Source organism: Pleurodeles waltl, chromosome 6 (assembly GCF_031143425.1).
Source record: "Pleurodeles waltl isolate 20211129_DDA chromosome 6, aPleWal1.hap1.20221129, whole genome shotgun sequence".
Classification (NCBI taxonomy): domain Eukaryota; kingdom Metazoa; phylum Chordata; class Amphibia; order Caudata; family Salamandridae; genus Pleurodeles; species Pleurodeles waltl.
This window is the reverse complement of record NC_090445.1, coordinates 1080314085-1080335420: the sequence shown is the minus strand read 5'-3', so window position 1 is coordinate 1080335420 and position 21336 is coordinate 1080314085. Positions and strand designations below refer to the sequence as shown.

The 21336-nt window shown below is 47.8% G+C and overlaps 1 protein-coding gene across 17 annotated transcripts in view; it reads left to right on the top strand.

Annotated features, from left to right (window-relative positions):
• UBR4 (ubiquitin protein ligase E3 component n-recognin 4) overlaps positions 1 to 21336 on the top strand; it is a 1862787-nt gene that overhangs the window by 1723924 nt on the left and 117527 nt on the right. For all 17 annotated transcript variants that reach the window (XM_069240131.1, XM_069240143.1, XM_069240141.1 and 14 more), the window contains 2 exons: positions 9258 to 9431; positions 9974 to 10073. In XM_069240131.1, the coding sequence (XP_069096232.1) occupies positions 9258 to 9431; positions 9974 to 10073 (274 nt within the window). The remainder of the gene's footprint in view (positions 1 to 9257; positions 9432 to 9973; positions 10074 to 21336) is intronic.

Sequence of the window (21336 nt, the reverse complement as noted above, 5' to 3'; positions counted from 1 at the left end):
CAGTCTTACATTATCAGTTGGGCTAACATACAGGGGGCATCTCTAAGATGCTCTCTGTGTGCATTTCTAAATAAATCCTAAACTGGGATCGGCGTGGGTTATTGTGCTGAGAAGTTTGATACCAAACTTTCCAGTATTCAGTGTAGCCATTATGGTGCTGTGGAGTTCTGTAGGAAGTTGGCTCTGTATATACTATTTCAAAGTAAGAAATAGTGTGCACAGAGTCCAAGGGTTGCCCTTAGAGGTAATATAGCGGCAAAATTAGATAATTCGAGCAGTAGGCTTATCAGATGGTAGTGTTTAGCATTTGTTGTACACACTCAGGCAATAAAAGAGGAACACACACTCAAAGACTTACTCCAGGCCAATAGGTTTTTATATTGAAAAATATATGTTCGATGGCATATGTTGCTGCAGATACACATGTTTCGCACAGTCCGCTGCCTGGTGTTGGGCTCGGAGTATTACAAGTTGTTTTTCTTCGAAGAAGTCTTTTTTGGTCACGGGACCGAAGGACTCCTCCCTCTTCGGCTCCATTGCGCATGGGCGTCGACTCCATCTTAGATTGTTTTTTTCCGCTGTCGGGTTCGGACGTATTCCTTTTCGCTCCGTGTTTCGGTTCGGAAAGTTAGTCAGAATCTCGGAAGAAAGCGTCGGTATTGTTCCGTTCGGTATCTGGATAGTTAGGTACATCGACACCGATCATCGGAAGACTTTGGGGTAGCTTCGATCCCCCATCGGGGCCTGGTCGGCCCGACCGCGTGCGACATCGAAGCCGATGGAACGGACCCCGTTTCGTTTCTGCCCAAAATGTCACAGTAAGTATCCTTATACAGATCAGCACTTGGTCTGTAACTTGTGCTTGTCCCCCGAGCACAAGGAGGATACCTGTGAGGCCTGTCGAGCCTTCCGGTCCAGAAAAACACTCCGGGACCGAAGAGCCAGGCGTCTACAAATGGCGTCCACGCCGACAAAACAACGTTTCGACGACGAAGAGGAAACATTCTCGGTTCCGGAATCAGAATCCGGAGACTCCGACGTCGAACAACAGCAACAAACAGTGAGTAAGACGTCGAAAATTAAAACCATCGAGAAGACAAAAGCCCAGGGGACGCCACTGCCAACAGGCCATGGCTCGACCCATAAAACCGGCGAGCCGTCGAAGGCGCCGAAAAAGGGCACGCCCATAGCGAAGACACCCGACTCCGGTCGAGGGACCGCCATGGAGCAACCTCGGAGCCGAGATAGCGGCTCCGAGAGGCAAAAACAAGATGCCGGCACCGAAAAACATCGGCACCGAGACACACTGCCAAAAGCCACAAAAATTCTGTCGGTGCCGAAGCCGAAAAAAGATTCTCTCTCGGCGCCGAAAAGTTCCACACCTCCATCCTACACAGAGGAACAAGGAATAAGTGGCCAGATGCACAGATTTGGACAAGAGCTCCAAAGTGTAGAATCAGACTACACACAAAAGAGACTGTACATCCAGCAAGACACAGGGAAGATATCAACCCTTCCCCCAATAATGAGAAAAAGAAGGAACGGACTTCTCAAGGATGACGCACAACCACAAGCCAAAGTGGTTAAAAAAGTCACGCCTCCGCCCTCTCCACCACAACAGGCATCGCCGGCGCAAACACCGCCACAAATGCACTCACCAGCGCAAACTACCATAAGTCAAGATAATCAGGATCAAGACGCTTGGGACCTATATGACACCCCAGTGCCGGACAATGATCCCGATTCATACCCCACAAAGCCGTCACCGCCAGAGGACAGTACCTCATACTCGCAACTGGTGGCTAGGGCAGCAGAATTCCACAATGTCCAACTGCACTCCGATGCTATAGAGGATGATTTTTTATTTAACACCCTCTCGGCTACACATAGCCAATATCAATGTCTCCCAATGCTACCAGGGATGTTACGGCACGCAAAACAAATTTTTGAAGAGCCCGTAAAATCAAGAGCCATCACCCCAAGGGTGGATAAGAAATACAAACCACCACCCACAGACCCAGTGTTTATTACTTCACAGTTACCACCTGACTCCGTAGTAGTAGGGGCAGCTCGCAAAAGAGCAAATTCCCATACATCTGGCGACGCCCCACCTCCGGACAAAGAAAGCAGAAAATTTGATGCGGCAGGAAAAAGAGTAGCATCACAGGCAGCCAACCAGTGGCGCATCGCAAATTCTCAAGCGCTGCTGGCCCGATATGACCGCGCACACTGGGATGAGATGCAACTTCTCATAGACCATCTTCCCCAGGAATACCAAAAAAGGGCGCAGCAAATAGTTGAAGAGGGACAAACGATCTCAAACAATCAAATCTGCTCTTCAATGGACGCAGCCGATACTGCAGCGAGAACAGTCAACACTGCTGTCACCATAAGGAGACACGCTTGGCTCCGCACTTCAGGCTTCAAACCTGAAATCCAGCAGGCTGTCCTTAATATGCCCTTCAACGAGAAACAACTTTTTGGCCCTGAAGTGGACACAGCCATTGAAAAACTTAAAAAGGACACAGACACGGCCAAAGCCATGGGCGCACTCTACTCCCCGCAGAGCAGAGGCTCTTTTAGAAAAACTCCATTTAGAGGGGGGTTTCGTGGCCAACCCACAGACACCACCAGCCAACAAACAAGGACCACACCATATCAGGGTTCATTCCAAAGGGGAGGTTTCAGGGGATATAGAGGGGGTCAATTCCCAAGGAGTAGGGGAAGATTCCAGACTCCAAAAACACCTCCACCTAAACAGTGACTTTCAAGTCACACAACCCCTTCACTCAACACCAGTGGGGGGAAGACTAAGCCAATTCTACCAATCTTGGCAGCAGATTACAACAGACAATTGGGTATTAGCAATAATCCAACATGGCTATTGCATAGAATTCCACAAATTCCCACCAAACATCCCTCCAAAAACACGCAAAATGTCACCACAACATTTAGAACTTTTAGGACTAGAAGTTCAAGCACTACTGCAAAAGGATGCAATAGAGTTAGTACCAGTACAACAAAAAAACACAGGAGTTTACTCCCTGTACTTTCTAATTCCAAAAAAAGACAAAACATTAAGACCAATATTAGATCTCAGGACACTAAATACCTACATCATATCGGACCACTTTCACATGGTCACACTACAAGACATCATTCCACTGCTCAAACAGCAAGATTACATGACCACATTAGACCTAAAAGATGCGTACTTTCATATACCGATACACCCTTCTCACAGAAAGTACCTAAGGTTCGTATTCAAAGGAATACATTACCAATTCAAGGTGTTGCCATTCGGAATAACAACTGCACCAAGAGTATTCACAAAATGTCTAGCAGTAGTAGCAGCACATATCAGGAGACAACAGATACATGTGTTTCCTTACCTAGACGATTGGCTAATCAAGACCAACACAGTAAAAAAGTGCACAAACGACACCACATATGTCATACAAACCCTTCACAAACTGGGTTTCTCCATCAACTATACAAAGTCACACCTCGAACCGTGTCAGACACAACAATATCTAGGGGCAACCATCAACACATCAAAAGGAATTGCCACTCCAAGTCCCCAAAGAGTGCAAGCATTCCACAAGGTAATAAGTGCTATGTTTCCAAACCAAAAGATACAAGCAAAATTTGTGCTAAAACTTCTAGGCATGATGTCATCATGCATAGCCATTGTCCCAAACACAAGACTACAAATGCGACCCTTACAACAGTGCCTAGCATCACAATGGTCACAGGCACAGGGTCAACTTCAAGATCTGGTGTTGGTAGACCGCCAAACATACCTCTCGCTTCTATGGTGGAACAGCAACAATTTAAACAAAGGGCGGACATTTCAGGACCCAGTGCCTCAATACGTTATAACAACAGATGCTTCCATGACAGGGTGGGGAGCACACCTCAATCACCACAGCATTCAAGGACAATGGGATGTACACCAAACAAAATTTCATATCAATTACCTAGAACTGTTAGCAGTATTTCTAGCGTTAAAAGCCTTTCAACCCATAATAACACACAAATACATTCTTGTCAAAACAGACAACATGACAACAATGTATTATTTAAACAAACAAGGAGGAATACACTCAACACAATTGTGTCTCCTAACACAAAAAATATGGCAGTGGGCGATTCACAACAACATTCGCCTAATAGCACAATTTATTCCAGGGATCCAAAACCAACTAGCAGACAACCTTTCGCAAGACCACCAACAAGTCCACGAATGGGAAATTCACCCCCAAGTTCTGAACAAGTACTTTCAAATTTGGGGAACACCCCAGATAGATTTGTTCGCAACAAAAGAAAACGCAAAATGCCAAAACTTCGCATCCAGGTACCCACACCGCGAATCACAAGGCAATGCTCTATGGATGAGTTGGTCAGGGATATTTGCATACGCTTTTCCCCCTCTCCCTCTCCTTCCATATCTAGTAAACAAGTTGAGTCAAAACCAACTCAAACTCATACTGATAGCACCCACATGGGCAAGACAACCTTGGTATACAACTCTACTAGACCTTTCACTAGTACTGCATGTCAAACTACCCAACAGACCAGATCTGTTAACACAACACAAACAACAGATCAGGCATCCAAACCCAGCATCATTGAATCTGGCAATTTGGCTCCTGAAATCCTAGAATTCGGACACTTAGACCTCACACAAGAATGTATGGAGGTCATAAAACAAGCTAGAAAAGCTTCCACTAGACACTGCTATGCATCTAAGTGGAAAAGATTTGTTTGCTACTGCCATACCAATCAAATCCAACCATTGCATGCCTCTACAAAGGACATAGTGGGATACTTACTACATTTGCAAAAAGCGAATCTCGCTTTTTCATCTATAAAAATACACCTCGCAGCAATATCTGCTTACCTACAAACTACTCATTCATCGTCTCTATTTAGAATACCAGTTATTAAAGCATTCATGGAAGGGCTAAAAAGAATTATACCACCAAGAACACCACCAGTTCCTTCATGGAACCTTAACATCGTCTTAACAAGACTCATGGGTCCACCTTTCGAACCCATGCATTCCTGTGAAATGCAATATCTAACCTGGAAAGTCGCATTTCTCATTGCAATCACATCCCTCAGAAGAGTAAGTGAAATACAGGCATTTAACATACAAGAACCATTTATTCAAATACACAAAAATAAAATAGTTCTAAGAACAAATCCAAAATTTCTACCAAAAGTAATCTCACCATTCCATTTAAATCAAACAGTAGAATTGCCAGTGTTCTTCCCACAACCAGATTCCGTGGCTGAAAGGGCACTACATACATTAGACATCAAAAGAGCACTAATGTACTACATTGACAGAACAAAGCTAATCAGGAAAACAAAACAACTGTTCATAGCTTTTCAAAAACCACACATAGGAAATCCAATCTCTAAACAAGGCATTGCTAGATGGATAGTCAGATGTATTCAAACATGCTATCTTAAAGCCAAGAGAGAATTGCCTATTACACCAAAGGCACACTCAACCAGAAAGAAAGGTGCTACAATGGCCTTTCTAAGAAACATTCCTATGAGCGAAATATGTAAGGCTGCAACCTGGTCTACGCCTCATACATTTACTAAACACTACTGTGTAGACGTACTAAATGCACAACAAGCTACAGTGGGCCAAGCTGTACTAAGAACATTATTCCAAACTACTTCAACTCCTACAGGCTAAACCACCGCTTTTAGGGGAGGTAACTGCTTTATAGTCTATGCGAAACATGTGTATCTGCAGCAACATATGCCATCGAACTGAAAATGTCACTTACCCAGTGTACATCTGTTCGTGGCATTAGTCGCTGCAGATTCACATGTGCCCTCCCGCCTCCCCGGGAAGCCTGTAGCCGTTTAGAAGTAGATCTTAAATCTTAAACATTTGTACATTTGTAAATAATTATTATAAACTTTTTATGTACATACGTATTCACTCCATTGCATGGGCACTATTTATAGCAAACAACTCCATCCTCACCCTCTGCGGGGAAAACAATCTAAGATGGAGTCGACGCCCATGCGCAATGGAGCCGAAGAGGGAGGAGTCCTTCGGTCCCGTGACCAAAAAAGACTTCTTCGAAGAAAAACAACTTGTAATACTCCGAGCCCAACACCAGGCAGCGGACTGTGCGAAACATGTGAATCTGCAGCGACTAATGCCACGAACAGATGTACACTGGGTAAGTGACATTTTCATTTCTTAATTTATTTTAAGAACCACAGGTTCAGGATGTACATTAAACATGTTAAATGCAAGGTACTTAACTTAGATACTTTAGCAACTTTGAATGAAAACAATATCACATACAGTCTTTGTAAAAATGGCAATTAGCTATATTCAAAGTGGACACAGTGCAAAACAGTTACTGGGGAAGGTAAGTAAAGGTTAGATTAGGAGGTAAGTAAAACACTTACAAGTCTCAGTTCTGGTGCATAGGCAGCCCACCGTTGGGGGTTCAAGGCAACCCCAAAGTTACCACACCAGCAGCTCAGGGCCGGTCAGGTGCAGAGGTCAAAGAGGTGCCCAAAACACATAGGCGCCTATGGAGAATAGGGGTGCTCCGGTTCCAGTCTGCCAGCAGGTAAGTACCTGCGTCCTCGGGGGCAGACAAGGGGGGTTTTGTAGAGCACTGGGGGGTACACAAGTAGGCACACAGAACACACCCTCAGCGGCACAGGGGCGGCCGGGTGCAGTGTGCAAATCAGGCGTCGGGTTTTAGGTAGGAAACAATGGAGGTACCTGGGGGTCACTCTAGCCGTGCAGGCAGGCACAGGGGGGGGCTTCTCGGGACAGCCACCACCTGGGCTAGGCAGAGGGTCGCCTGGGGGTCACTCCTGCGTCAAAGTTCTGTTCCTTCAGGTCCTGGGGGTTGCAGGTGCAGTGTGGGTTCCAGGCGATGGGTCCCTTGTTACAGGCAGTCGCGGTCAGGGGGAGCCTCTGGATTCCCTCTGCAGGTGTCACTGTGGGGGCTCAGGGGGGTCATCTCTGGCTACTTATGGGCTCTCAGTCACCGGGGAGTCCTCCCTGAGGTGTTTGTTCTCTGGATCTCGAGCCGGGGACGTCGGGTGCAGAGTGTGAAGTCTCACGCTTCCGGCGGGAAACGTGCAGTCTTTGAAAGATGCTTCCTTGTTTCAAAGAAGTAGCTGGTTTTGAACAGGGCCGCTGTTCATAGGAGTTTCTTGGTCCTTTAGTCCAGGGCAGTCCTCTGAGGCTTCAGAGGCCGCTGGTCCCTGTCGGATGTGTCGCTGGAGCAGATTTTCGAAGTTGGAGACAGGCCTGTAGGTCTGGGGCCAAAGCAGTTGTCGTCTTCCTCCTTCTCTGCAGGCTTATAGGTCAGCAGTGCTTCTTGTTTCTTCAGGTTGCAGGTATCTAGTTTCCTAGGTTCTGGGGTGCCCCTAAATACAGAATTTAGGGGTGTGTTTAGGTCAGGGAGGGCAGTAGCCAATGACTACTGTCCTTGAGGGTGGCTACACCCTCTTTGTGCCTCCTCCCTGTGGGGAGGGGGGGCACATCCCTAATCCTAGTGAGGGAATCCTCCAAACTCAAGATGGAGGATTTCTCAAGGCTGGGGTCACCTCCGCTCAGGACACCTTAGGGGCTGTCCTGACTGGTGGGTGAGTCCTCCTTGTTTCTCATTATCTCCTCCAGCCTTGCCGCCAAAAGTGAGGGCAGTGGCCGGAGGGCGGGCATCTCCACTAGCTGGGATGCCCTGGGGCACTGTAACAAAAGGGGGGAGCCTTTGAGGCTCACCGCCAGGTGTTAGTTCCTGCAGGGGGAGGTGAGTAGCACCTCCACCCAGTACAGGCTTTGCTCCTAGCCACAGAGTGAGAAGGGCACTCTCCCCCTGTGGCCAGCAACGTGTGGTGTGTGGCAGGCTGGCAGGAACTGGTCAGCCTACACTAGAAGTCGGGTAGGTATTCAGGGGCATCTCTAAGATGCCCTCCGGGTGTATGTTAAAATAAATTGCACACTGGCATCAGTGTGCATTTATTGTGCTGAGAAGTTTGATACCAAACTTCCCAGTTTTCAGAGTAGCCATTATGGAACTGTGGAGTTCGTGTTTGACAAGCTCCCAGACCATATACTCTTATGGCTACCCAGCACTTACAATGTCTAAGGTTTTAGGGGCATATTGCTTATGCAGCTATGCCCTCAACTGTGGTATAGTGCACCCTGCCTTAGGGCTGTAGGCCTGCTAGAGAGGTGACTACCTATGTCACAGGTAGTGGTTGATGGGCATGACACTCTAAGGGGAGTGCCATGTCGACTTTGCCTTTTCTCCCCACCAGCGCACACAGCTGCAAGGCATATTGTGCTTGTACTGAGAGAGGGGTCCCTTAGGGTGGCATAATATATGCTGCAGCCCTAAGGGACCTTCCTTAGCCACAGGGCCCTTGGTAACAGGGGTTCCTTTTACAAGGGCCTTAACTTTGTGCCTGCGCTTTGCCAATTGTGGAAACAAAGGTACAGTTTTAGGGAAAGCACGCTGGGGCCTGGTTAGCAGCAGTCAAAGCTAGCATCAACACAAGGCAAAAAGTGGGGGCGGGAGGGTGATCATGCCAATAGTGGTATTTTTCTACACGCCCCCAGTTAGATTTGAAAATACGGATAGGTTTATGATTTTGAATGGACCAATACACCAGCTTGTGACTGTCCAAAAATCCACAAGAAAATGTGAGTGTGGAAGCCCTGCTTCATCATCACAGTGCCCAGCTTCTCTTTGTAGGAGGAAACTGGGAGGCTTTCCTCAACTATTTTGCCTGCTGCAGGTTAGTGCCTCTGCACCGATGATATGGTTTGATGTCAATCTGTCTTTATTGCGCAGTCAGATGTAAATTTGTGCCATTACTTTCTTTACATGTAGTTGTTTTTTTCTTACCAAGAAAGTACTATTAAAAAAGGAATCTTGAGTGAACTTGATATTTTGAAAAAAGAAAAACCATGGTGCAACTCACTGCTCCAGTTTCGAGACTACCTCTGCAGTATTTGCTTCTTCCAGTTTTGGTTCATACAGAGTGAATGTTGATGAGTGCAGATTAGATCGCTTGATCTGCCCATTGATTCTCCACTGTGCAGTATAATGCTTACAATGTTGTTTTGTCCATTCACTTAGATGTAGGTGCTCCACATTTTGCTTTCTGGTGGACTGTGTTGCGTTCTCACCATACTTATGGTTGATGAGCATAGTATTTATTCCTCACTTTACTTTTTCTTCTCTTAGGTATGATGATGAGCACAGCACAGATGATAAAGTGTTTCTGGACTGCTTTTGCAAAATTGCAGCTGGTATAAAAAACAACAGCAATGGGCATCAGCTGAAAGATCTCATCTTACAGAAAGGAATAACCCAGAATGCACTAGACTACATGAAAAAGCATATCCCCGTTGCTAAAAAGTAAGATGTTGCAATGCTTGAGGAGTTTCTCCCCAGTAACAATCTCTGATCAACTTCCAATTATTCAATCTGTCAGATTAAATAAGATACTGCTGCTCACTGTGCAAAGTAGCATGGGTGGGTGTAGTGTTGCCTAGCAGAAGTCAAAATTGTTATGCGTTGAGTTTGTGGAAAACACCATGGTGGAGTTTGCAGACACATAAGTAGTATATTTGAGGTTGTATGCAGTTGAGGCCGATGTGGGTGTGAGGTATAGAAAGATTAAGATTGTATATGTGGCTTGGAGAAGGACAAGTGTTATAAGTGGTGCGTGAAATGGGAAAAGCATGTTGGGTGTTTGCTTTGCAAGTGGGTGGTTTATGAGAGCAGGAGCAGGTGGGATGTTGGATATAAGCAGAGGCTGGTTGTAAGTATGATCAGTCGGTTGGGTTGGACTGGTGTGTGGCTGCTATATAATATGAATGATTGAAATGTTCATAGTGCACAGCGAGTTATGATAGTTCTTACTCCTTTGTTGGCATGTTTTCTTTCTTTCTGTGTAGTTTGGATTCTGACATATGGAAAAAGTTCCTCTCCCGCCCAGCTCTACCTTTTATACTGAGGTTGCTTCGAGGGCTGGCAACGCAGCACCACCCTACACAAGTGAGTAAACATGAGAAGCAGCTACTCTGGTCTTCCTTAACATTTCAGAGATTCTGCAAGTTGATTGTAGTAATAAGAAAGGATTTGTTGACATAACCATATAAGCAGGTGTTGTGTGTGGCGTGCCCCAAGATCATCTTAATGACTCCAAGTTCCACAGCTGGATATGAGACATGAACAAGACTTAGCAAAAAACATCAAAGCAGAATGTCTCACCCAAGTGTGATGGTCTAGTCTCTTCCTCTCACCGTTGCACACGTTTTTGTGTGGAATGATTACCATAGGACTACAGTTTTCAGTAAAAACTCACCAGGGGCAAGCATTATTTCACATGACGACACCCCAGGACTAGCTTCAGTAGCAGTTAATTGGAGGTTTGAAGTGTCTTGACTCTTTCCCACAGTTAAGAATCCTGGCATCTTATGTTTCTTTTTATTTAAAGTAACCAGCTCATTGCTTAACACAGTTCTGAACCCAGTTGCTAAAATCTAATCTGGTATTCATTATTGTTATACTTATTTTATTGGTTTTCCAAGTAAACGGGGCAAGTGCATATGTAGCATTCTAAATAATACTCATTTGTCTGCAGGCTGAAAACTGGTCAGTGGATTCTACCTACGGAGTCATAGTTATTGCAAGCAGGAAGCATATATCACTTGTAAGCTCAAAGAATACAAAATTAATTAGTTTAATTATCTGATGGCGACTTCTAGTTGCAGATTCCTTACCTTAGAATTTTCCCAGGCATCAGACTGGATCTGGAGATTTTTTCTTCAAGCAGTACCTCTGCGCGCCATTCGGTGGCGTCTGTCAACTTTGCGGGCGTCGAAGTCACCGTGATGACGTAGGGGTCGTGTATAGGCGCCACCCCAGCGCGCTGACATCAGTTCTTTTCTTTCCGTGCCAGCTTACGCACAGATCCGGAGAAGCTACCCCAGTCATTTTTTTACTAACTGCAACATTTTGTCGAATTCATTTCTGACGAGTTCTGGTTTGCGCCGAGGGATGTCCTATAACACCGGATTTAAGCCCTGCGACTCCTGTCAGCGCATGATGTTGGTGATGGATCCGCACCTTGTGTGCCTCTGGTGTTTGGGGCGCAACCACGACCTGAAGTTGTGCTCTGAGTGTTGGGCCATGAACCTGAAAACTTTGAGGGAGCAGTTCCCGAAGCTCATGGCGGCCTGACACTCGACTCTGCGTTGTTCCTGGTCGCATTTGAGAGGAAGGTCATTCTTCGTCGTCCAAGTCATCCGAACATTCGGGTAAGAAGTCGTCGTCGAAGAAGGCAAAACGTTCTCCGACTTTGCCTCGTCGCTCACATGGCGTGACGCGGGAAGAGCGTTGATGCTCCAGGCCTCTGTCCTCATAGCCTCCGTCTGGGTCCACTCCGCGCCTCCCCGAATTTCCGGGAGCCGGGGCTACCCTTGCCCAACTTAAGGAGCTCTATGAGGCTATGCACCTCGTATTTGGGCAGCCCCACTCGGTGCCTTCGGGCCCAGGGGAGTCGGTGAGGACCTCCTTGGGTTCAAAGTTGGCGACTTCAGTCCCGACTCGGGAGGGCACCTAAGGATCCGCTTCTGGATCCGTCCCAACGCTGGTTAACCAAAGCAACCTTCCCTGGCATCTAGTCAGACATCAATGCTTCCGGCGCTGAGAGGGCCCACAATCGAAGAAGACCCTATACTCATTCCCGACAACCTGGAGCCATAACAACGTCACTCGACGCTGATTCTGTTTTCCATGGGCTCTGCTGTGCCCAGGGTTCATCCTGAACCCTATTACTATGGGTATGGATAAGGGAATAGTGTAGAGGGGTCGCTGGACCCTTTAGAACACCAATTTGAGCCTGAACTGGACTGGGTACAGGATTTGAGTGATGCCAGTAGGTTGGACACCTCCCCTGACACTGGCATGTTCTCTCCCCATACCGTGGCTATGGAGGAGAGAGAGTCTTATTCTATGGTGGTGAGAGGGGCGGCTGAGGCTTTGAACCTAGAGCTTCCTTCTGTTGAGGTCAGGCCTAACCTCCTGACGGAAGTGCTTCAGCCTGGGGCCTCCAGCTCGGAAGCCCTTCTTCCTTCAACGAAGCACTTACGGATGTCCTACTGGAGACCTGGTCCAAACCCAGCACAGGGGCTCCTGTGAATAGGACAATTGCTCGCCGCCATCGGCCTGCATCGAATGACACAAATTTCCTTACTCAACACCCGACGCCTGACAGCTTTGTCATCCATGCTTCTTCGTCCTCTGGCACATTCTCTACCGCTCCCAGGACAGGGAATCAAAAAGACTGGACAACTTAGGGATGAAGATGTTTTCTTCTGCCAGTCTAGCGCTGCGGTCCATGAATGCCTTCTGGGCTGCTGTTCCCATACTCACTGGGATTACGGTCACGCAAGTGCTGCCTCAAGTTCCGGAAGAGGCCAGAACGTTCTCTCACAAGCCATGACAGATGTGAGAGACTCAGCCAAGTTCATGATCCATTGTGGACTGGATACAACAGACTCACTAGGCACATTAGTTGCATCGACGGTAGCATTGAGATGCCAGGACTGGTTGAGGACATCTGGCTTTTCGGGGGGATGTCCAGCAATCTTTGATGGACATGCCCTTTGATGGCACTCATCTCTTCGGAGACAAGGCAGACTCAGTGCTCCAGCGCTTTAAGGATTCCTGGGCTATGGCTTGGTCCCTTGGCCTTGCAGCTGCTCCTCACCCTCCTCAGACTATTTCTCGCTCCTTTCGTGGCTACAGAAGGGGCACCCAACCGCGTCCATTTCCAATGGGCCACCGACCCACGCATGTTGTACAGCCCCTGAGCTCGTGGATCAGGCAGTCACCGGGCTGCCCAGTCCACCTCCATCCCCTCCTCTGCCTCAAAAACTTCCTAGTCCGTTGGGACATCTGCCCCACTGGGAATCCATTACCACAGACAGGTGGATTTAACAGATCGTCCAAAGGGTCTACTCCCTCCCCTTTGAGACTTCTACTCCAGCCATGCCCCATCATTTGATCACCCATCGGAGGACCATTTGGCTCTTCTCCGCAAGGAAGTCAATGCTCTCTTTGCCAAGGGAGCCATAGAGAGAGTCCCTGCACCAGAAGTAGGTCGTGGTTGCTATTCCTGCTAGTTTCTGGTGCCCAAAAAGGACAAGGATCTTTGCCCTATCCTAGACCTCCAGTCCCTCAATCTCCTCCTCAAAAAGAGAAGTTCAAGATGTTAACACTGGCTCAGGTCCTTTCTGCCCTGGACCCTGGAGACTGGTTGGGTGTGTTGGACATGCAGGACACCTATTTCCATATTCCCGTTCTGCCGGCCCACAGACATTACCTACGATTCGTGGTAGGTCACAAGCACTTTCAGTTCACCGTGCTCCCCTTTGGCCTTACCAGTGCCCCTCGGATATTCACAAAAGTGATGGTTGTGGTTGCAGCTCATCTGCGCAGGTTAGGGGTTCCAGTCTTCCCCTACCTCGACGACTGTCTGCTGAAGGCAGGCACGCCCCAGAAAGTAGTCACCCACCTCCAGACTACGGCGAACCTCCTGTATTCGCTGGGGTCACTGTCAACATGCCAAAGTCACACCTGACTTCCTATCAGGCGCTCCCTTTCATCAGAGCTGTTCTGGACAGAGTGCAGTTTCAGGCTTATCCTCACGAAAAACAAGTCCAGGATCTTTGGGCTAAGACACCGATGTTTCAGCCTCTAGCCTGGATTTTGGTGAGAATGACTATGAGGCTGCTGGGCCTCATGGCCTCCTGCATCCTGCTGGTCCAACATGCCAGGTGGCATATGCGGACTCTGCAGTGGGACCTGAAGTTCCAGTGGATGCAGCATCAGGGCAGTCTCTCCAACATGGTTCAGATCCCGCAGGGAACTGCGAAAGACCTGCAGTGGCATTTGTCGAATCCAGATTGGATCAATGGCAGATCCCTCTCACTTCCCTAACCAGATCTCACAGTAGTGATAGATGCGTCACCTCTGGGATGGGGCAGCCACTTAGGAGATGGGGAGATCAGAGGCCTCTGGCGAAGTCCGAGCTGCACATCAACCTTTTGGAGCTCCGGGCGATCCAATTTGCATTGAAAGCATTCCTTCCCTCTCTCAAAGGGAAAGTAGTGCAGGTGTTCACAGACAACACCACCGCCATGTGGTATTGTAACAAGGAGGGCAGAGTGGGGTCGTGTACCCTTTGTCAAGAGGCTCATCACTTCAGGACATGACTTGAATGCCAGGGCATTTCCCTGGTGGTTCAACATCTGGGGGGCTCTCTGAACGTCAGAGCAGACAAACTCTGCCGCCGATGCGTAGTCGATCACGAATGGTGTCTCCATCCAGAGGTGGAGCAAGGTCTCCTTCAGGAGTGGGGAGAGTCTTGGTTAGATCTGTTCGCCTCTGCAGATAACACGCAGTGTCATCTGTTTTGCATGTTGCAGTTTCGAAGGCGGCACTCGCTCTGCGACACTTTTCGTCACGGCTGGAACTCAGACCTCTTGTTCGCCTTCCCACTGATACCACTTCTGCCCAGAGTTCTGAAGAAGATCAGGCAAGATCAGGCCCAAGTAATCTTGGTGGCTCCAGACTGGGCATGAAGAGTCTGGTAGCCTGAGCTCTTGAGCATGGCCATCGATCCTCCGATCAGACTGCCCCTTCAGGAGGATTTTCTGTCACAGCAGCAGGGGACGGTTATTCACCCGAACCTGTCCAGACTCCGCCTCCTTGCGTGGCGATTGGGCAGGGACAGTTGACGGCTTTTGACCTTCCACCCTAAGTCTGTAATGTCATCTTGGCAGCCATACGTCCCTCCACCAAAACGGTATTCGCCTGTTGTTGGAAGAAATTTGTGGCATGGTGTATCAACAAATCTTTTGATCCCCTCTCTGCACCTCTCTGAGGTTCTCCTCTTTAGTCTCTGTTGTCCAGCAAGGCTCTGCTCTGGGCACCCTCAAGGGATATTTGTCCTGCCGTCTCTGCCTTCTTATGGCTACCAGACCAACCTTCATTTTTCAAATCTCCCATTGTTGGGATGTTTCTTAAAGGCTTCACTCATATGTTTCCTCCCATCCCGTTCACCATGCCCCAGTTGGATTTGAACTTGGTCCTCACATACCTCATGTGCGTCCCTTTCGAACAACTCCACAACCGTCCTATATGGCTCTTAACCCTTAAAACAACTTTCTTGATTGCCATCGCCTCTGCTCGCAGAGTAAGTGAGCTTCAGACTTTCTTCGAAGACACCATTCCTAGCAGTGCATCCTGACAAAGAGCTGCTTCATATCAGGGCTCCCTTTCTTCCCAAAGTGGTAACACTTTTTCACGTAGGCCAATCTATCACCTTGCCTACTTTTTACGCACCCCATTCACTCTCATGACCAGGAAAGACTTCGTCTGAAGAACGTTGGCGTTCTATCTAGATCGTACCAAAGATTTCCGAATAGATGATCAACTCTGTGGGATATGTGGGTGCGAAGAAAGGGAAGGCACTACAGAAGAGGACCATCTCACGATGGGTAGTCCTCTGCATCAAGATGTGCTGTGCTTTGGCGAAAAAGCAACCCCCTTCAACCAGAGAAACTGCTGCTACCACAGCGTTAACACATGGAGTTCCAGTCCTGGATATCTGCTAGGCCACAATGTGGGCGTCCTTACTTACGTTCACCACGCACTACTGCCTGGACATTCAGGTCCGCAAGGACAGCTCTTTTGTCCTTTCGGTCCTGCAGGACTTTTTGGTGTGATCTTAGTTCGCAGCCCACCTCCCGAATGTTATTGCTCAGGTATCTATTCAAAGGTAAGGAATCTGCAACTAGAAGTCTCTGTCAGATCTACAAGTTACTTACCTTCGGTAACAATATATCTGGTAGAGGCATATTCCAGTTGCTGATTCCTTACCGACCTGTCCATCCTCCCTGCGCTGCAAACTGATTTCTAGGGACAGGTACTTCCCTCTAAGGGCTCTAGTTTTGGTGAGCCATTCTCAGTGTTCTGCATGGCTCAGCGCTACTGGTGTGGAAAGACGTGAAAAGAAACTGGAGTCAGTGCGCTGGGGTGGTGCCTATATATGACCGACATCATCACGACGCCCACGGAGTCGACAGACCCCACCTAACGGCGTTCACAGGTACTGCTCGAAGAAAAGAATCCCCGGATCCAGTCTGACTCCTGGGGAAATTCAAAGGTAAGGAATCTGCAACTAGAATATGTCTCTAGCAGAGATATTGTTACTGAAGGTAAGTAACTTGTACTTCTGGTTACGTATTCCATTTAATTATAAAACTGTTAACATGTTTTTCCTTATTGTCCCAAACCAAGATGATTAACTTTTCTTCTGCATTAGTTACTGCAAGGCGCTCTATGCATTATTACCAGTTTTTCTCCCAGAATAGCTTTTTTAGTGGTGCAGACCTTTTAACAAATCCCATCACTTGGCCCTTTGTAACTAAGCTATTCATGGAACATGCTCTGATGTATATTCTCTGCTACAACATATCTCCCTAACTCTCCCCCGCCCCCTTCTTGGTTAAATAATATCAAGTCTGAGCTTCTTCCATACCTGCATTCAACATAGCATGTAGGATCTAGTCCTATGTCTGGACTTGATCTGATGTTCTCACTTCCTTCTTTTCTTCAGTTTGTAGTATCATGTTTTTCAGATGAATGCTTCCAGAAGTAGATTCCTCACCTTGTGAATTTTTCCCAGGCATCAGACTAGATTCGGAAATGTTTCAACATACACCTCAGCGCTGACAGGTGTTGTCTAGCTCTGCGGCAACGCCGTTCCACTCCAGAAGTGACATGCAGGGCCGCATATAAGTGCCAAGTAAGCATGCTGATGTCACTTTTTTGTCTTTAACCGTCAATAGACATGAATCCGGAGCTACCCCTTGTCTTTTATCAAGACAGTTCTCTCCAAATTTATCTCTAAATCAATACCAGTGTGCAAGGGCAAAGTCACCCGCTAAAACTACAGGTTTAAGGTTCGTAGGGTGTGCCGCAAGTAAATATCTAGGACAGGTCTGTGTGAGTTATTTCTTGGTGCTTCAGTCAGAAGACAACTCCAAGGCATGCTGTGACTGGGCCCAGATGAACCCAAAGGCCATAGGCTGTTGTGAGGCTTAGCTTTACTTTGCCAACCACCAAAAGAATCCACACCATTCCCAGTCAAGAAAAAGGTCAAGTTTCTGCTCCCAAAGTCGTTCCTGCTGCAGATCTTTGTCATTGTCAAAGGCAATGGATAAGTCAGAAATGAAGCTCAAGTAGTACACTCTGGACATGGCTCCTTTTTGCCTCTCTTGAACTTATTAGAAGGTATGAGAGTGTAAACTTGCAGCTCTGTCAACGCCTGAATCCGTCTCCTTCGGAGCAGAATCCAACACTTCTCCTGAGGCAACCCAAATTTCCGGGGCCATTGACAACACCTGTGCAGATAGTGGACTTATGTGGGACCATGCTACATCTCTTTTGCACCGTATCTGCTCCCCTCTGGCACGTCTGGTCCCAAGAAAGTGCAAGGACCTCTAACTGGAATCCCACCAGGAGGTCCGTCCTTGGCACCAGCTGGACCTCCAAACCTTTCACTAGTTCTATACATTTTGCTCCCGGTACCACATCCTTCACTAGATTCCTGTGCATTGAAGCCACAGGAGGAGGCAGCAGAACCAATTGCACTCTCAGACTCTGAGCCCAACCCGTCGTGACTGAAGTAGCACTCAAATCCTCCAATCACCAGCTACTATCTGACACTGACATGTTAACTTTGCCTCAATGGAGGGCTCAGATTCTCTACAACCTTTTGAGGACGGATTCAGATAGCAACACATATGCTGATGGGCATGACCGCAGTGCCTCATTAAACTGACATAACTGGTACAAGGGACTGCAAGATGCCCGTGGTCTGGACACCAATCAAGATGCTGGCTTGGTCTCACACCTTTTGCCTGCTATTGAAGAAAGTGCCTCCTTCGATGTAGTGATGCAGAGTGCTGCAAAGATCATTAACCTCCAGTTCCCTTCATGAAGGCAAAAACAAATGGTTTGATGACATGTGGCTGTAGATGCACATGTTATGCAAACTCCTGCCATTTAGTGTTGGGTCCGAAATGGTGTAAGTTGTTTTTTTCCAAAGAAGCGTTTTGAGTCATGTGATTGATTGAGTCCTCCTCTAGTTGATAATGCGCATGGGCATCGACTCCGTTGTTAGGTTGTTTTCTCTCCGCTGTCGGGTTTGGATGTCTTCACTCTTTCAACTCACTGCAGTTCGAAATCTTTATTTCCATCTTCTCTTGAACAGTATTGTTTTCCCTCATGCATTCGTATCTAAGCGCCCATCTCGAATTGTTGGTCTGGGCACCGACTGTGTGCCCTCAGGGGCATCTTAGCCCCTCTCTTGCCTACCTCACCATGCGGCACCGAACACTATGCCAAACTGATGGACCGAACGCTGTTTCGTTTCTGTCCTCTGTGCCACGCTAAATTTCCACACACTAACCAACATCTGGTGTGTAACCTGTGCTTCTCCCCCTATCACTAGGAGGATACTTGTGATTCCTGCAGATCTTTCCGTTCGAAGAAAACTATTTAGGACCAAAGGGCGCGTTGTCTGGAAATGGTGCACAAGACTCCAGATGACACCCCGGACATTTTTGGGATGTACATGCCCTGGAGGAACCAGAATAACAGGAAGAGGCCTTCTCTCCAGGACTCCTCTGACTTGCAGTTGGACATCGAAAGCCACAAGGTAACATCTGCACAACCTGTGAGTACCGTGTCCTCTCCTACCCCAACCCCCCCTCCTCCCCCTACCCCACAACACTGAAAAAGCCCCTTCTAGAGGTCGCCGGTCTGCCACCAGGTCATGACTGGATCAGAAAATCCATATCGGCTGCCCCACCCTCCAGGTCCATAATTTCCATCTTGGTCCAAGCTGACCGGCCACTGCCTCGGTCTGTGCAGCTAAAATCTCACAGACTGAAGGCTTTGGTGCTGCAACTCACGGACCCGAAAACCTTGGAGCATAGAGACTCAAATCAGTCTCCAGCTACACCTTCACCAGTAGAGCCTATACTAGACACTATAGGCGCTGATAAGCGCCATCTCCATATTCAAGAAGGTACAGGACGCATTATTGCTTCTCCTCCTGATAAAGAGGAAGCTGTGTTTTCAAAAAGCCCTGAACACTTCCCCTCCGCCAACGACAAGAAGCAAGAAAAAGGCCACAAGCCTAACTTGTAAGCCTTCTCCACCTCCTCCTCCACTCCCTTCTCCTTCACCCCCACCCATTCTTATTCTCCTGTCACACCTACTCTAAGAGATTATACCCCTCAAGGATACCCTTTATACTTTGGGGAAGATATGGGTGGAACATAGCATGCCCCGCATCACTGGGACACTTATGACCCTGACCCTCATCCTGTCCAATGATCCTGACTTATACCCTGCACACCACTCACCACCAGAGGATACTACATCTTACCAGCAAGTAGTGGCAAGAGCAGCTGCATTTCAGAATGTGGAACAACACAGGGACCCTATCAAACAGGACTTCCTGTTCGTTATGCTCACATCTACTCACAGGGGTATCTAATTTCTCCTGATGCTCCCTGACATGCTTTGTCATGCTGACAAAATTTTCAAGAAGCCAGTCTGCGCTAGGGTTATCACCCTTAGAGTAGACAAAAATATAAGCCTGCTCCCTCAGACCCATTATATATCAGGGTGAAGATCAATCCTGATTCCATTGTAGCCACCACTGCACAAAAATGTGCCAATAGCCAGGCCACAGATGACTCTCCTCCTCCCGAGAAGGAGAGCAAGAAAATCGATGCAGCAGGCAAAAAGAGTGGCTGCGCAGGCACCTAACCATTGGCGTATTGCCAATTTCCAGGCATTACTGGCTAGACATAACCAGGATCACTGGAATGAAATGGAGGAGCTCCTCCAATTTTTCCGAGATGAGCACGGCAAGAGAAGGCAACAAATTGTTATAGGGGAAAACAATCTCAAATAATTCTGTCCTGGATGCCGCACATACAGCTGCATGTGACATCAATACAAGTATCCTACTAAGAATGCATGCGTGGCTCCGTTGCTCTGGTTTCAGACCAGAGGTACAGCAAGCAGTCCATAACATGCCCTTTGATAAGGAGCATATTTCTGTCCCTCAATAGATATACTCCCCTTGAGAAGCTAAAAAAGAACACAGATACAGCAAAGGCCATGGTGCTCTCCAGTCCCCCACTCAAAGGGGCACTTGTCACCCCGCTTACCAAGGCATCTACTTCCAATCCAGACACCCTCATTTCCCATTTTTTTTTTTTTATTGGGGTCCTACAGAGACAACTGTAGGAAACTGGCTCCTTGTTGCATTCCCCCCAACTTTACTGAGTGAGTGCTGGAATCCTACTAAGCAGGCTCCAGCACCTGGGTTCTTCCCTAAAACTGTACCATTGTTTCCACAATCTGGTTACCTCTGGCATACGGGTAGGTCCCATGAAAAGGTTCCAGTGGTACCAAGGGCCCTGTTGCCAGAGTGGCTTCCTAAGGGCTGCAGCATATACTATTTCACCCTAATGGACCCCTCACCAAACACATGAACACTGCTATTGCAGATTGTGTGTGTTGGTGGAGAGAAAAAGGTGAAGTCAACATGGCATCCCTCCCTGGGTGCCATATCCACAAACCACTACCTGTGGCATAGGTAAGTCACCCCTCTAGCTGGTCTTAAACCCCTAAGGCAGGGTGCAGTACACCACATGTGAGGACGTAGCTGCAGAAGCAATATACCCCTACAATGTCTACATCCGTTCTTGGACCTGGTCAGTGCAGTGTAGCCATATTAAGTACATGGGCTGGGAGTTAGTCATTACCAACTCCACCGCTCCATGATGACTTCACTGAAGACTGGGACATTTGGTATCAAACTTCTCAGCTTTATAAACCCACACTGTTGCCAGTGTTGGATTTTTTTTAAAAAATGCACTCAGAGGACATCTTAGAGATGCCCCCTGTATTTCACTCAACTCTCTAGTGTGTGATTGACCGGTCTATGCCAGCCTGCCACTATTAGACGAGTTTCTGAACCCACAGGGGGAGAGCCATTGTGCTCTTAGGAGTCAGGGACAAAGCCTGCTTCACACCTTCCCCCCTGCAGGAACAGCAACACTTGACGGTGAGCCTCAAAGGCTCCTGCTGGTTGTTTTCCTGCCTCAGGGCACTCCAGCTATTGGAGATGCCCACCCCCTGAACCAGGCCCCACTTTTGG